The 15,306-nt window shown below is 46.5% G+C and overlaps 7 protein-coding genes across 7 annotated transcripts; 3 read left to right on the top strand and 4 right to left on the bottom strand.

The window, feature by feature from the left end:
• Positions 1 to 451: 451 nt before the first annotated feature.
• TRUGW13939_07517 (uncharacterized protein) lies at positions 452 to 1,562 on the bottom strand (the record flags this gene model as incomplete). Its single annotated transcript, XM_035490656.1, has 3 exons — positions 452 to 1,161; positions 1,224 to 1,486; positions 1,552 to 1,562. The coding sequence occupies 3 exons, from the start codon at positions 1,560 to 1,562 to the stop codon at positions 452 to 454; spliced, it is 984 nt and encodes a 327-aa protein (XP_035346549.1).
• A 1,051-nt stretch (positions 1,563 to 2,613) lies between these two features.
• On the top strand, positions 2,614 to 3,480 carry TRUGW13939_07516 (uncharacterized protein; the record flags this gene model as incomplete). Its single annotated transcript, XM_035490655.1, has 2 exons — positions 2,614 to 3,028; positions 3,080 to 3,480. The coding sequence occupies 2 exons, from the start codon at positions 2,614 to 2,616 to the stop codon at positions 3,478 to 3,480; spliced, it is 816 nt and encodes a 271-aa protein (XP_035346548.1).
• Positions 3,481 to 3,567: 87 nt separating this feature from the next.
• On the bottom strand, positions 3,568 to 5,472 carry TRUGW13939_07515 (uncharacterized protein; the record flags this gene model as incomplete). Its single annotated transcript, XM_035490654.1, has 3 exons — positions 3,568 to 4,641; positions 4,970 to 5,046; positions 5,139 to 5,472. The coding sequence occupies 3 exons, from the start codon at positions 5,470 to 5,472 to the stop codon at positions 3,568 to 3,570; spliced, it is 1,485 nt and encodes a 494-aa protein (XP_035346547.1).
• A 1,032-nt stretch (positions 5,473 to 6,504) lies between these two features.
• On the bottom strand, positions 6,505 to 8,073 carry TRUGW13939_07514 (uncharacterized protein; the record flags this gene model as incomplete). Its single annotated transcript, XM_035490653.1, has 1 exon — positions 6,505 to 8,073. The coding sequence occupies one exon, from the start codon at positions 8,071 to 8,073 to the stop codon at positions 6,505 to 6,507; it is 1,569 nt and encodes a 522-aa protein (XP_035346546.1).
• Positions 8,074 to 9,894: 1,821 nt separating this feature from the next.
• On the top strand, positions 9,895 to 10,689 carry TRUGW13939_07513 (uncharacterized protein; the record flags this gene model as incomplete). The annotated part of the gene is made up of 4 exons (XM_035490652.1): positions 9,895 to 9,991; positions 10,045 to 10,187; positions 10,241 to 10,355; positions 10,415 to 10,689. The coding sequence occupies 4 exons, from the start codon at positions 9,895 to 9,897 to the stop codon at positions 10,687 to 10,689; spliced, it is 630 nt and encodes a 209-aa protein (XP_035346545.1).
• A 463-nt stretch (positions 10,690 to 11,152) lies between these two features.
• Positions 11,153 to 12,515, top strand: TRUGW13939_07512 (uncharacterized protein; the record flags this gene model as incomplete). Its single annotated transcript, XM_035490651.1, has 3 exons — positions 11,153 to 11,995; positions 12,063 to 12,172; positions 12,227 to 12,515. The coding sequence occupies 3 exons, from the start codon at positions 11,153 to 11,155 to the stop codon at positions 12,513 to 12,515; spliced, it is 1,242 nt and encodes a 413-aa protein (XP_035346544.1).
• A 466-nt stretch (positions 12,516 to 12,981) lies between these two features.
• On the bottom strand, positions 12,982 to 14,957 carry TRUGW13939_07511 (uncharacterized protein; the record flags this gene model as incomplete). Its single annotated transcript, XM_035490650.1, has 9 exons — positions 12,982 to 13,105; positions 13,164 to 13,548; positions 13,611 to 13,717; positions 13,800 to 14,033; positions 14,103 to 14,240; positions 14,297 to 14,322; positions 14,378 to 14,488; positions 14,553 to 14,826; positions 14,881 to 14,957. The coding sequence occupies 9 exons, from the start codon at positions 14,955 to 14,957 to the stop codon at positions 12,982 to 12,984; spliced, it is 1,476 nt and encodes a 491-aa protein (XP_035346543.1).
• Between the last annotated feature and the right edge of the window lie 349 nt (positions 14,958 to 15,306).

Genomic DNA, 15,306 nt, shown 5'->3' with positions numbered 1-15,306 from the left:
CGAAAAAATGGAGAGGCAAAAATGCGGAGAGATGCTGCTGCAGAGCAAATCCAGGGAATCCCCGCGGGGGACCGGGGAAGATCATAACCGTAGCAAATCGCGAGCCACGAGGCGTTATTGATTCCTCCAGCGGACAGGTTGGCCGGAAACCAGCCCGACGGCCGCGTAAGGACTATGCCGTGGAAAGCAGCTAGCCCGAGCGACCTAATTAAACGTTACTTAGTGTGTAGAGGCGATTGGCTTCCATTAACTTGCCGAGGCGGGCTTAGGGCTCACCATACTACTTTCGCGCGCGCTCGGCCTTCTACCCGGAAATTGAATCTACCTGGAATGTTCTTATTATTCATACTATTGAAGCAAAGACTGCACCATAGTGTCATAGAGAACTGAAAGAATGGGTGAAAAAACCTAGACATGGCCTATGTTCGCAAGGGACAGGCAGCTTGAGCCTCTACAAGTCGGAGCTAGAGCCGTCGACGAAGGGGCCAAAGTACCTATCCAGATGCATGATCATGCCTTCAACCTTGGCTGACGTTAAGAAGTTATAGAGCCCGTCAATGGTTGGCTGATACTCTTGAAGCTGTCTCGCGCCGCCTTGTCTTAGTGAAGCATGTGCGAAACTCACTGCCAGATCGACTGCTGGGATGCATTCGTCTGCATTGTGTATTCCTTCCGGGCCTCGAAATTCGACAACATAGTCGAACGCTAGGCCAGGTGCTAGCTCGAGCTGGTCGTCTTGCTTTAGACTTTCCGGTGTGAAAATAGGCGCGAGAGGATTCACGTTATACTTCGGCGCCTCTATTTCCTCGGGGTTCAGGAGATAGCCGTACCAGTCCAAATCCTGGTTGTCGTTCGGGTGGGGTTGCTCATGAAGACCAAAATTGATTGCTAGTGGATAACCCGACAAGCGGCGCACTCGACGGTGCTCAGGCAAGATCTGCCGAAGGGGCTGTTGGAAAAAGAGTATACTACGCCTCCACATTCTCAACTCGTTGATAGTCCACAATGAGCGGGATCGAGATACTTGGACGTGAAGACCACAGTTGCTGAGGACAGCCACATCTGCGACGGAACGAAGGAATCCCATGAGTTCTTCGACTTCGACGAGCAATATATCGAGGTTCTCGTAGGGAACCGTCGGTGATCGGAACTCGAATGGGACTAAAATCAAAATGTCAACAGGCTGTCGTTGCCACCAGGAACAGATCATTGCACCAGCGTACACCTTGGAAGAAACTCATCAGTGAGACTCCGTGAAAACCCGATGACCCATTCATCGTATGGCCACTTATGATCAATCGTCATATTCTCCTTGAATTGGCTTCTCATCGGAGCAAATTGGTGGTAAGCATATCTGCTAGAACTCATCGACTCAACATTTGAGTTCCATCGGCGGGTGAGAAGGTTGGCGACATTGCATAGCTCTTCATAGATCCAGCGAATTTCTTCTTGGCTGTCTTCGATACTTTTGGTCTGGTCGTGGAGACTGCTCGTATGGGGAGGTTTGATGTCGTTTACATCACTTAGAACCAACTCCAGACCTACGCTCACGTCGTATTCATTTTTTCGGGGCTCCTCCGCAACTGACGATGCCTGGCTCTCGGGAGATGGACTGCGCTGTCTTGGGCGGGCTCTTTTTGGCGGCAACGGTGTTAGAACTCCGTTACGGATTGTTCCGATCAGTTCACATGATGTTCCATTTACAATCGCTTTTGTTTTTTTGGAACCCGTGATCGAATTTTGTCAGCGCTAAACGGCGTTGTATTCGGCGAGAGGGAAAATACACCAGGTATGTGGTTATAAAAGTCTATGGTAGATGAAATGACTTACACGATATCATGTTCAGTAACATAAATATTCCAGCCCTCTAATATAAGTTACAAGCCTTTTTCGGTGCCGGTTTGGTGTTTCAGCAGATTGTACTCGCGTAGGTGCGCGGGTTAGTATGGCTCCCAGATTGTTTCCTATTTAGGAAGTCGGGGCTAGAAGCATCACCACTCCTGGAGAATCTAACAATACTTGATGCATTCGGACGTAGAGTTTAATATGATAAAAGAAAAACTAGGAGCTCGATTGTCATTTCCCTGACTCACTGTTGTGTTTGGCAACATGTAGCACAGACTAGTCATTGTGACACTTGAAATTACTAACACGCTCTAGACAGATATGGGATTTTTGCAAAACGTACTAAATCCAGATGTCCCTTTTTTTTTTTTTTGAGAAACGTTTCCCATGATTAGTGATAGATAATTATTTTTGTTGAGCTATTCATCTCACTACGATACAAACCTTTTCTCTGCCAAGCATGCATCAATACGTTAGTATATTATTCCTAGACACATGCACAGGTACCACTTAGTCGGAACCAGCATTCTACTCCAGATTTTGTGTTGAACACTACAAAGCCTAATAATATGTGGAGTCTTGTCTATTTTTGAGATACAACGGGTATTTCTTAGCCCGACAAACACCGGCCTTCTATCCGGGAGCGATCAATCCTGCACATGTTTTAACCACCATCACTGTGTGCCTCAAATGATAGAGAAACACCAGCTAGTATAAGCGCAAATTTCCAACACAACAACTATACACAACAGGGGAAAAAAAGCCATAATGAGTGAACGTCCAAATTCACTACCGGAGCCTATCCCCGGCCGGCTTCGGGGTAAAATCGCTCTGATCACAGGCGCCGCGGGGAACATTGGCTATGAGACAGCGCGCCGGTTTCTGCTCGAAGGCGCCAAGGTCGCTCTCGTTGACATTGATGCCACGAAACTAAGCGACGCCGAGAAGAAATTGCACGATGCTGTGCCTGAGGCTGCTGCGACTGGCGACAAAAAAACATTGGCCATCAAGGCCGATGTGACGGCGGAAGAAGACGTGAAAAAGTATGTAGATGAGACTGTTGCCCATTTCGGTGGATTAGATGTTGCTTTTCTCTCTGCTGGCATGTCTTATTCGGCCACGAGTATTCTCGATACGGAAGTGGATCTGTGGGATAAGGTTATCAATGTGAATACGCGGTCTGGTATGTCGTCCTCTGCATCCTTTTGCGTAAAGCGATCTAAAATGGAAATAGCTTTCCTAGGCGTCAAGCACGCTGGACGCGCCATGCGCGATGCTGGGAAAGGAGGAAGTATTGTGCTCGCATCGTCCATCGCCGGCCTGCGTGCAACACCAGGTCTTGTGGCCTATTCAAGTGCCAAATACTCGCTGCGCGGTCTATGTCTCACGGCAGCAGCAGAGCTGGGTCAGTACAAAATACGGGTAAACACGGTTCATCCATGCGGCGTCAACACGCCCATGTTCCAGGCAGCATGGCCACCGGAGAGAATGAAGCAGATGCTGTCAACCGTACCATTAGCCCGGTGGGCAGAGGTTGAGGATGTGGCAGCTCTGGTGTCATTCCTTGCCAGTGATGATGCTCAATTTTTGACTGGCGGCGCACTTAAAGTCGATGGAGGTATCGTTTCATCTTAAACTATGTATATATTTCAAGTCTTCTGCAGTATACTAGACTATTTGTACATAGAATTATAAATGTCCAATGATCAGCCTTTTCCCATTTTACTGTATTGCAGCAATCAGTTTTTCCCAGGATCGACGCCCTCGCTGTGCATTCAACACTGGTCCATTTTCTTCGTCCCTCATTCTCCAGTCAAATATTTCAAAAGAGACGTACCCCTTCCACTTTTTATCCACCAACCAGGCCTTTGCAATATCCAAAACCGGCATATAGCCACCCATCTCTACTTCCAAGGGAAACGGTCTTGTATGTCTCGACCAGGTGAGTGCCGGCGGAAATGTGGAATCGTAGAATTTGTGCTCAGGGCTCAACGGAGGCGCGTATCTCTCTCCATCTGATAGTTGCATGTAGAATATTCTGTCCATGGGACAATTATTCACGAATTCCGTCAATGACGCCCCCAAAATTCCCTGAACATCGCCTTCTTTTTTGCCAGATTCAGCGGTATTATCCCCCCAAAGCCGCGCAGCAACATGGAAAGAGTCAAGACACAGACCAAAGTTTGGTCTATCTACACACTGGACAATACGTAGTGAATCTTGCCAAGTATCGACATAACATCCCCAGGCCACGGCCTCGTAAGCGATACCAACTTGCGGCGCAATTTCCGCTGCCAGGTCTGCTAGCCCTTGAAGCTCCGAAACCATAACATCTTCATTTCCGCAGCTGTCATCTCGGTCAAACTGAGACGGTACCTGGACGTATTTTGCCTTTAGTAAATGCGCGATTTCAATCCAGTGCCGCGCTGTCTTGAGTCGGTCCTCCAAAGGCGAACGATGTCCTTCGAAATTCTTGAAAGGATTCAGAGAAAGAATAGATATATTTTGTGTAGCGCACAGGTCCCCAATTTCTCTGGCTGCATCTTCCAATGTTGACAGACGACCCTGTGAGGCAGCATATGCTGCAAGGTCTGCATATACAATTTCCACAGCAGAGAAATCGTTGGCTACGGCGGCGGCGATTTTTTCGGGCAGCGCATGGGATGGGTGCTGCCCTAGGGAAACCGAAGCGATGGCTAATGGGTTTTCGATCATGGCGACGGTCATAGCATCAATAATATTGATAGTGTAGTTGTGATAGATCTTGTTATATGTACAATGTTGTCGACGAGCTCTCTGGGGAATGTTTAGAGCGGGGATTTCATGGCTCGGAAGTTTGTCCGATGAAATTTACATTTCTCTTCTTCTTCTCCACAACATGGAAGGATTCCGGATAACATTTTATGCGAAAAGTATATTACAATGATATTAGAAAGATATTAAAATATGGGCCGAAAGGGGGCTCCACGCAAACAAAACAACAACATCAAGAAGGTAATTGCTAAGGGGGTTTTCATCGTGTCTTCAAAACGATATGTGCACTAGATCAAATTGCACCACCAGATGATGACGGTGAAACGTTATTCTCGACAAGAGGACCATCAATTAGAGGCGAATTGAGTACCCCCCCAGAGCTCGTGGAACTTGTGCTGGTTTTGTTGGCGTTGCTTGCAGCCGCCGATGTCACGCATCCTGTCAAGCCTAGACGTGAATCAGCAACCAATGACCGAAAAAAAAAAATTGTAATTTTTAAAGCAGGTGAAAATAAATAAACAAAAAAACGCGACACTTACTGCACGCTGCACTGCTGCCTTCCAACGAATCTCCGTTCTGGGCGGCTTGGCCGGAGCCGATCGAGCCCAGATATCCATTGGCATTCGACACGGAGCTCGATCCGAGATCATTTCCATCTCCATCGTCGTTGTCTAGTTCAAGCCATCCATCCTCGATTGGTGAGATATCTGAGAGATCAAGATCGCTCACGTCGAGGCCAAGGGGTGTTTTGATGTCCTGACGCGGTATGTGTCGCGCATGCTGGCTGTTCTTTGTTGGAAGGGAATGACTGAACGCTGAAAAAAGTCCCAAAATTAAAATGAGACACGTAGTTTGAGAGGATTTAAACTGCATTTTGTTGTATATTGCCTCTTGTTGTTCGTTGAGGGTGGGCGTACGTTGCTTCAAAGGAAGGGCCGAATATGTTGTTTGTGAGTAACGACTATCAATACGAAGGGTTTTTGGAGAAATAGATGGGAGGAGAGATGCTTTTATGTCAGTAATACGATAGTAGTCTTTTATTTAGCTTTCCGAACCATTCATAAATACTAGACATGAACTAGAATGGGATGCCCCTAGTCACTAGCCAAAGTTTATGGTTATTTTTAATGTAAGATAGATAAATCAGGCCAGAGCACATGGAGATAACATGACTAGGTAAATTATAACTTATTGTACTACAATTCGTCATATTGATGGTTGAATCAACATTGAATTGGTACAGCAATTGATATTTCTCACACGACGGCTGAAATGAACCGACCGAAGCTCATGTTCATATGTTTGATCAAGAGTTCACTCACGATTTAAAATAAAAAAAACAAACAAAACAATTAAATGGAAACTCAAGACTAGGCCACGTCGAAGAAAACGGACTATTAGTCAATATCCGAATGAGCCAAGCCGTCCGCATCTCCGAAGAGCATATTTGGTTCAATAAGTTCGGGGATCGACACTTATCTTTTCCGATTCATGGTCATGGCTAATTTTAATTTTGCCATGATAGTTCCTCCATCCGAAAGGCTGTGTGATGATCATTGTTCCTGTGGTCAATTACCAGTTGATATCGATGTGTTTGGAGCCAACGGGTATGATATATGAAATTTTAAAAACAGTATTAGTGGCCATCGCGTCTCTGGTCAGTGGCTACAACGCGTCTGCAAATCCATACATTAAAGAATGCCCAGAATATATACTGGTAGATTAAAGCTTGGTTTACGCGTGCGATCACCTTGCAGTGGACCGAGGATGTTTTCAGGTCGGGAATAGCAGGGAGGTTTCGTATTATGCCAGGGCATAGATTAGATCTGACCTGCTCGTTTTAATTACTGTACAGTGAAAGTAAAACGATTTACTCGTTGATCTTGCTGTAGGGCATACTATACGCTACCGTCTAAAATATTTGAGCTCCAGATACCTTGCAGGGAGATACGTCAGAGCAGTCACGACGAATGTGAATTCGTTCGCGACGTCTCCACCAGACTTTCCAATGGTCTTTGCAAGGGGCCCAATGAACCAGGTCTCCTCCATGCCCATGCACCAAGCCACGACTCCGAGGAGGAAAGCGGTGGCTGCAGCCAGACCAATTGGCAGCCGGGCCGGGTCATTCCATCCCTCGAGATCATAACTGTCGAAGCGGCCTTTCCGGAAGATGTAATGTTCCTCGAACAGGATGACGGCGTAGCTGGTGCACCAGTAGCCCAGCAAGGATAGGAAATCCTGCAGGTATGTGTTGAGCTCCTCTCGGCCACCCAATGCCAGCGCTAAAATGCAAGCGAAGCAGAAGAATGTCCAGATGAAACGAGGAATGGCAGCAAAAGGACGGGACAGTTGTTGAAACGAGATAGCGGCACTGTAAATGCTGATCACGTTCACATTGATTCCAGACAAGACAAGCAGAGTGAGGAGGAACTTGGCAAAACCATGCGGATACAGTATGTCCTGGATGAGGTAGCCAACGCCCTGGTTTTCATAGATATCTCCCCATTCCGGCCGGTTGTTGAAGCCGGATGACACAACGCAGCCTGCGACCATGCCGATGGAGGTAGGGATTCCAATGCCAAAGGCAGTCATGAAGAAAACCTTGACACGACTGACGTCTACGGGGTAATGCACGTAGTAGTCGCTGGCCATTGTACACCACGATGCACTCGAGCCGTACACAATCGCCAACAGACTCAAAACCGATGCAGAGAGATTAGGGCCGGAAACCGTGGCCGGTGTAGTATTGTCCGCATACTTTCCAGTCTCGCCGAAGAAAATCATGAAGATGACGAAGAAAATCACCCAAGCATATCGCTCGTAGACAAGAATAGCCTTGAGTCCGATGAACGAAATCGCCAAAGCAACGACGGCCAAGATAATAATACCCAAGACTAAGGAGACACGACCATCGGACACCGCTGTCAGGGCCAAGCCACCAGTGATGCATGATACAGCCGCCCAGCCCATCTGCTGAATACTGTTGAGCAGCGCAACAAGTTTATTTGGCCACCATCCAAAGCTGTAGCGACTAACACTGATCTGGCGCAACCCTGTCGCGGCGCCGAATGTCGCGCAAAAGCCAGTGAGGGAACCTCCAAGAAGTGATGCAAAGATGGTGACCACAACCGACTGCTTCAAGCTGAGGCCAAACTCCGCCCCCAGGAAGCCAGTAGCGAAGCAGGATGTGTTCATTGTCCCGCTTGCCCACAGCAGGGCCATCGACAGCTGTTCCGTCCAGGGCACATGCTTCTTGTTCTCGGGGCGCTTGCGATCGATGGCTTCCGACTCTATATGGAATTTCTCGTCCATTCGCGACTCAAAGGCCCGGAGACTGGCCAGGATGCCGGACTTGGGCGCATAGGAGTAGGTAGCATGATTTGGTTCGTCGTTGGAACTATTGTCGACGGCGATCCGTGGGTCGATCGTCGTCGTAGCCACGCCCTGGCCCTTCTCTGGATCGATGGCGGCCATGGTCGGCGAGAGGGAGACGTCAGTCTATCAGGAACACAAAAAAAGAGAGAGAAACTGTGTCTATGGTTTGCGACTCGAAGCGAAGGAGCGACGAAGCGTTAAATAAAAAAGAATCAAGCCTCTCGCGTGGTCGCCGTGCTCACCAATCAGCGCCTACCATTGTGCGCAAAGGCGATCAGGCTAACCGAAACGGGAATAACAACGTTGTGATTGGTCAACTTTGGTCGGCTGCTGCGACCGGACCCACTCTTCTTATCACCGCGGGGCAGCTGCAGCCAATAATTGCATGTATCGGAGCGGAGCACCTTCCATTCTAGACCTAGCGCATGATACCAGACTGTCAGGTTACATTGAATGATGATTGGCTGGGGGCTGTACCTGTCACGTGCACTCTTTACATGGTTATCACTGTGTGTTTCTGTCTGATGTTTCTATGAATCAGGATACTATATAGATTATTAATAGTATTGGAAACAGTAGCATTGTCTGGCTGGAGTATCGAAGGGATTCTAGTTTGACATCATATTATTACAATCAAGTCCGAGCGATTTATCTTTTATACCGTGTATTTCTGTCAATAAACCGAACTAAAGCCACCTAGCCGACATTGATACCACATCAACCAATGTCAACTGGTACATATGTAGTGTTCAAATTTTTTATTGATCTTTAACATTGAAAGATCAATTTACTACCTATTGCATATCAATTGATAATGCAAAACGTAACTTTTTTTTTTATGATAATGGTTTCCTATCTATATAATGAGTCTGGTGTTGATACATTCAATATTGGGCTATGGTCTTGGATTATGTCCCGACTATCATTAACAAAACTTGAACATGACGATTAAATGCTGATAAACAAACCACCCCCGCTCAGGTATGTTTAAGTCTTGGGGATCTCGGTGTATAAATCACCGAAGCCTCGTGTCAAACGCGTTACAATATCTCACTATCTTCTCCAGCCAATTCGCGTTTGGAATAACAAATAAAGAAAGGTCTTTCTACGTTATTGTCAAGTTTCGAAAATCTTTAATGGTCGTAAATCTTCCGATTGATGGACTAATACCCTCCAACCTCCGCTGCGGAGAAGCTCATGCTCAGGTTTTTATAGAAATCGATGATTTATAACGCCTTAGATTTCTACGGCTTAGAAATAAAATATCATACCAAAGTATTTCCAAGCTTTATATCAAATTAACTATGACTATCTGCGGCCGACTTTTGTTTCTCTCCTTTATCTTCTCCCCTGTCGCTTGCGCGGGGGTTAACACATATACTGTCAAGGCTGCCGGGTCAAATACAACTGATGACACACCCTCCATCCTCGATGCATTTGACAAGTGCGGCCATGGTGGAAAAGTGGTATTTGAGAACACGACTTATCACATCAACAGTGTGATGAATACAAGCTCTTTACAAGATTGTGAGATTGACATTCAAGGAACACTACTGGTATTCCTAAGTCAAATTAACTAATTCGTGGTTGTATACTTATATAATTGCGGATTCAGTGGGGAACAAATATCAGTTACCAGTCTGGTTAAACCACTCTCTTCCAGTCGGATACCAAAATCAGTCAACGGCGTGGATCTTGGGTGGTAAGAACATCAAAGCCAACGGCCAAGGATATGGGTAATTGAATGGGAATGATGATGCGTGGTACACGTACATCGATGGAGTGTCAATTACCCCGGTAGGCCACACGCTTTGACAATTGCCAATGCCACGAACCTAGTATTTGAGGGAGTCATGTTTATAAGGAGCCAGATGTGGTGTGTGCACTCCCTCAATACCGCTTATAGACAAGTGATTAAGCATGCATCGGTTCAGGACCTTATCGATCATCCACACACAAAACGCCGTGTTTGAGTGTATTTACGATAACAACACAGCTAGCTCTGGCGGACATGGAAGTAAGTGTCCCACCTCAGTAATACTCATTCCACGCGGTTTAACAGAGCAATAGGCAACACAGATGGGGCCGATACTATCTACAGCTCTCACATCACCTTCCGCAACTGGACCGTTGACAATGGCGACGATAGCCTAAGTCTAAAGCTAATTCGACGGATATTTCTATCTATGATTGCAAGTTCTACAATGGGCTCGGTATTGCCATTGGAAGTATTGGACAATATGATGGAGCCTTCGAGACCGTACAGCGCTTGCACGCAAAGGGGAACACTTACAACAACACTCTACATGCCGCATACTTTAAAACATGGACAGGAGAGCAAGTGGGATATCCGCCAAATGGAGCCGGCGGAGGCCTTGGTTGTACGTTGCATTGACACATATATGTTCTCCCTTCAAAACCAACCAGATTGGTCTCATAGTCGCGGCCGATCTACTGTTTGAAGACATGCAAGCAACTAATTTACGCAGCGCACCATTTACCATCTCACAATGTACAACCTTCAGTGATACGGAGGGAAACTGTACATCTTCCAAATTCGAGATCTACGATATTTCATTCAAATCGATACAAGGCACCACCGAGGGCACCGCCGACGTGGCTAGTTTTCAGTGCAGCGCGGTCAAACCATGCAGAAATATCATGATCACAGATATTGATCTTGTTGTGGCTTCCAACGGTACTAATGTGAATTAGTATTTGTGTGGAAATGTTGAGAATCTTAAGGGGTGGAATTGTACTGGCAATGTTTGTGTTGGATCGGGCGCCACCGGGGGTTGTTAGAGTACATTACAAAGAAACTTCCGAGTCGATACAGTAGTATACTGGATTGAACTGTCACTATATTTGCCATATTATCAAATAGTCTTTTATTCAGCTCTAACTTATCGATTATCATCGCTTGATAATGCCGCCGAATAAGGTTTTATGATCTGCGTTTAGTGCCGGAAAGACGCCCCGAATAGCCAATGGCCGCTCTGTTTCGGGTTGAGATCGGTTGTCCATAGATGCGGGGTACCCCGGATAGACCTCACCTTCGATCCTAACTACGCGGTTCGATGAGAAGCAGTGCCTGGTGTGCTATTACGCCCAGGCGACTCGATCGAGAAAAAACGTTGATTTTTGTTGATGGTAAAACCAGTACTATTCTTGCTTCGCCATGGCTTCCAGCCCGCCGGTGTCTCGGGGCAGACCTCGAGGAGACGCCGCCGCTGCTCGTGCTAGGCTGATGAGGAAACGCGAGATCGATCGTCTTGCCCAACGCGCCAATCGAGAGCGCAACAAGCAGCGCATGCAGATGCTGGAAGAAGAAGTGTCGCGGCTGAAGTCGCAGGACCAGAATGCCGCGCATGCCGGTCTTATCGAGACTATTCGACAGCAGCAGAACCGTTTGGACGAACTGCAGGGCGCTCTCACAAAGGTATTATCTATCAGTAGTACTGTGTGTCAATCCACTTCGCTACCGCGCGAAGAGGAGAGAGGCTCCAGCGGCAGTGACACAACTTGTCGTGACGGTCAGCAGTGTTCCCAATCCTCATCCACGACATCGTCCAGTCTGTGCGGCAAAGAGAGGATCTTGGAGTTCCCTGAAGAGCATCAACAACTTTCATTCCCCGTTGAGACAAATGGGCTACAAAGCCTTGGTCCATTGCTATCCCCCAACATAATGCAGATCATGGTGGACAAATTTTCCCAAGCTGCGTGCGACCCCTACCTAGGCCTGCCTTTCCTACCCCTTGCTGCAGATGAAGAAAAATGGGATGTCTCCAACGATGCATTCCACAATGCTCTAGCGTCAGCGCCCTCTTTTGTCTGCCCCGATGCTGTGGACCCCGATGTTCCACTACAAGCGATTTTCTGTGGCTGGCATATGGTTGACTCACGCGAACGGGAGAACCCAATCTGGAAAATGCTACGACTGATTGATGAGAGAGTGTTTGGGCTGTGGACTTCAAAGGCTCAGAAGGCCGCCCTTATGTTTGTCACTCACACATTGATAAAGGTGCTAATTTTCATTGTTCCTTATGCTTAGTTTTCACCTTGACGCTAATACTGTTCATTTCTACTAGTATCACATGAACCCAACCCCAGAAAATCTAAAGGCACTGCCTACTTGGTTACGCCCAAGACCCTCCCAGGTCAATGTTACCCATCCATTAGTGATTGATCTTCTTCTCTGGTGAGCGCTATTTCATTTTCCAGATCTGGACCCCTTACTAATTTTCGTGCTTAGGCCTGGTCTTCGTGACCGCCTTGTATTTGAATACACTAACTACACAAAAACAGGAGAATTCTCCTCGTTCTACTGCAACCATTTGTGTTTTGACTGGCCGTTTCCCGATAATGAAATATATGCTTTTGACTCTCGAGAAAATCGCTTCCGACTATCATCCAAGTTTATGGAATATGCACTTGATCTGAGTCGCTGGAGCATGGATCGTGCTTTTTTGGCGCGTTATCCGGAGATGAAACACGATATACCAGCATATGAAGATCGATTAGGCTTGCCAGATCGTATTTAGGATGCTTTCTCTTTCCCCCCTTTCTTCATTCTTGAATTGGAGGGGGGTTCATATTGAGACAATAAAAAAGTGGCACTTGTCATCACTAATTGTGTACATGTAATATGTTTGGTGTACTGATGTTGATTTGGTGTACTATCGTTTTCGTGAGAGTTGTATTTGAATAAGGAAATAACTGTACGGAAATTCATATTTTAACGTTTGAACTTTGGCTGTCTTGCGACGTTGATAGACCGAATTCGGTAGTGACTGCGACAACGATACTATAATCTTATAGTAGAATAAGGATATTCTATCTACGCTGATGCATACAGCGTCATCCTGGCTCTGGTTCTATACTATAATACATCTCACTTCTATACTTTGGATGGTGACCACTAGAAATCCATTTCATTTGACAATTGTCGTAAAATATTGGTTTAAAATGTCAATGATAATTAGTCTTCATTCTCTTCCGCTGGCCTTGTCACACACCAGACTTCTCAATAGGAACTTTTATTATAGATTCTTTGTCCGACCTTGATTGAACATAGAATAGCTCATCAACCTGCTCCAAGGTACGATTGCCTGTTTCTGGGCAAAGAAAGTATCTGTAGAGGTAATATCAGTTAGGGGGGAAAATACGAATATCGGAGTTCGCCCACTCACATAAACGCACAACCCACAAGATCTCCGACCAGAATCCAGAGATACATTCTCCAACCAACCTGAGCAATGCCAATGGGTCCAGCGAATACCGTCAAGAAACTCGACAGCCATTCTCCGAAACTGGCAAATGACGCACCGATATGGCGATATTCCAACGGCGAAATCTCCACAGCATAAAGCCAAATTATCCCCTGCCAGGAGTACCCAAAGATAAATATAAAGATAAATATGAATGCTACGGCGGTCCATTGCGTGGCGGTTGTTTGATGTGGCAGGGCAATCATAATGATGAAGATAAGAAGTGCGATGGACAGGCCGACTGCGCCCCAAAACATAATCTTCCGACGTCCAAATCGTTCAATGGTGAAGATGAGTGGGATCGTTCCTAGCAGCGTAAAAGAGTTAGGCAATTGGATTAATAGAACGAAAACCTATGCATATACTTACCCAAAGCGAAAACTGTGTTCATCACCCCTGCCATAAGTGTAACTAGTTCGGGACTAATTCCGGTGTTCCCAAGGATGATGGTGGAATAGTAAACGACAACATTGACTCTGTGAAATACTGTTAGCCGTTGAGTTCTTTTCCGGATAATCCAATTGAAAAAAGCAAGGGACAGAAAAGACAACAACGAACCCCATCCACTCCCGTATAAACGTGATCCAAAAACACATGGAAAGCCTCCTGGCAATGCGCAAAGGACTGCGATCAACAATTCCCATGGTCAAAAATTGGGTCCAACGGAGGGACTTGTTAGCTTCCAGCTCACTCTCCATCGCCGCTAGGATCTCTCGTTTTGTTTCCTGGACCTGCGGGTCATCTAGAGGTTTGTCATGTAGTCGGCAGAGGACTGAATCACCCTCTTCGATGCTTTTTATTTCCATGTCAGTTGCTTTGTCACTTGAAATACAGCAATCACGGGGAAAATGGGTTTCTCACCGCATCTTTGCGTAATACCAGCGAGGAGTGTCAGGCATGAAGATCATTAAACCTCCGCCAATGATGGCAAATATGCATTGCAGCGCAATGGGAACACGCCATGAAGCCTGAGTGTACGTCTTCGTGAAACCATAATCACTAGTGCATGCATTCGTTAGATGTTATTACACATATATCCTCTTTTCTTTACTGACATCCAATAAGCCAAAGGTACTCCGGACTAGTTTTGGTTAGTGATGCGAAACGTGAACTGGAAAAGAAAGATCCATTCTTACTATTAAAAGCGCTCCATTAAGAGCAGCAGCTGGTCCTCGATCACCCATGTTGACACCCGTTTCGGCAAGGTAGGTCGGAACTGAACTGGAGATGCAACCGATGCCAAATCCCTACGGCACAAACGAGCATTAGTTAACCCATTAGATTTATTCGCATACATTGGGGATATCATACCGTCACCAAGCGCCCCACGATGATCTGTGGTACGCCGTAAGAAGATGACTGAATCGCAGCGCCTATAATCGCACCGCCACATCCAATGATGATACAGCCTCGTCTCCCAATACGAAACGAAAAGCTAGTGACAAACAGGGACGTAACGCAGGCCGCCAGCGTATAGCTACTGGAAATCATCGGGATTGTCCAGTTGTCTGTAGGATTGCCCATTGCCTGCAGGAATGGGGGGTGGCTGAGAATGCCTCCTAACACACCAGCATCGTAACCATACCTGACGGGATGGTAAGCATGGTTATTATACCTTGAAATAAAATACTCATCATACATCATAAAGGATAGCCCGCACAAAACTCTCATAAGCCGGTAGAGGTTCCGACCTCGTAGCCCCAGCAGGAGTCCCATCGTGGAGTGTTGTGAGTTAATGATGTAATTGAAAGGGGTGTGGATTCACCATATCCTTGATAAATAACACGCGCAAGAAAGGCTAGGGGGGGAAGAGACCCAGTAATTTATACATTAATCGGGGAATAAATAGCCTTCACGAGCGGAAAACCAGAAACAAAACAATCTCCGAGCATAATTACAGGAAGCAAGACATTGAATGAAGCAAGGGTCCTCCGGAGATCTCCCGTCGACCAATGATTGAAATGGACCCACTGACTCTTCTGTGCTGACTCGACCATCACATTCCCCCACGAACCCCCGCAAAACTGACTCATTAAAAGCGAGTCTGCATGAGATAAGGGTACCA

This window comes from Talaromyces rugulosus, chromosome IV (genome assembly GCF_013368755.1).
Source record: "Talaromyces rugulosus chromosome IV, complete sequence".
Taxonomy (NCBI): Eukaryota; Fungi; Ascomycota; class Eurotiomycetes; order Eurotiales; family Trichocomaceae; genus Talaromyces; species Talaromyces rugulosus.
The sequence above is the reverse complement of the archived record's forward strand: the minus strand, read 5'-3'. Positions and strand labels throughout refer to the sequence as shown.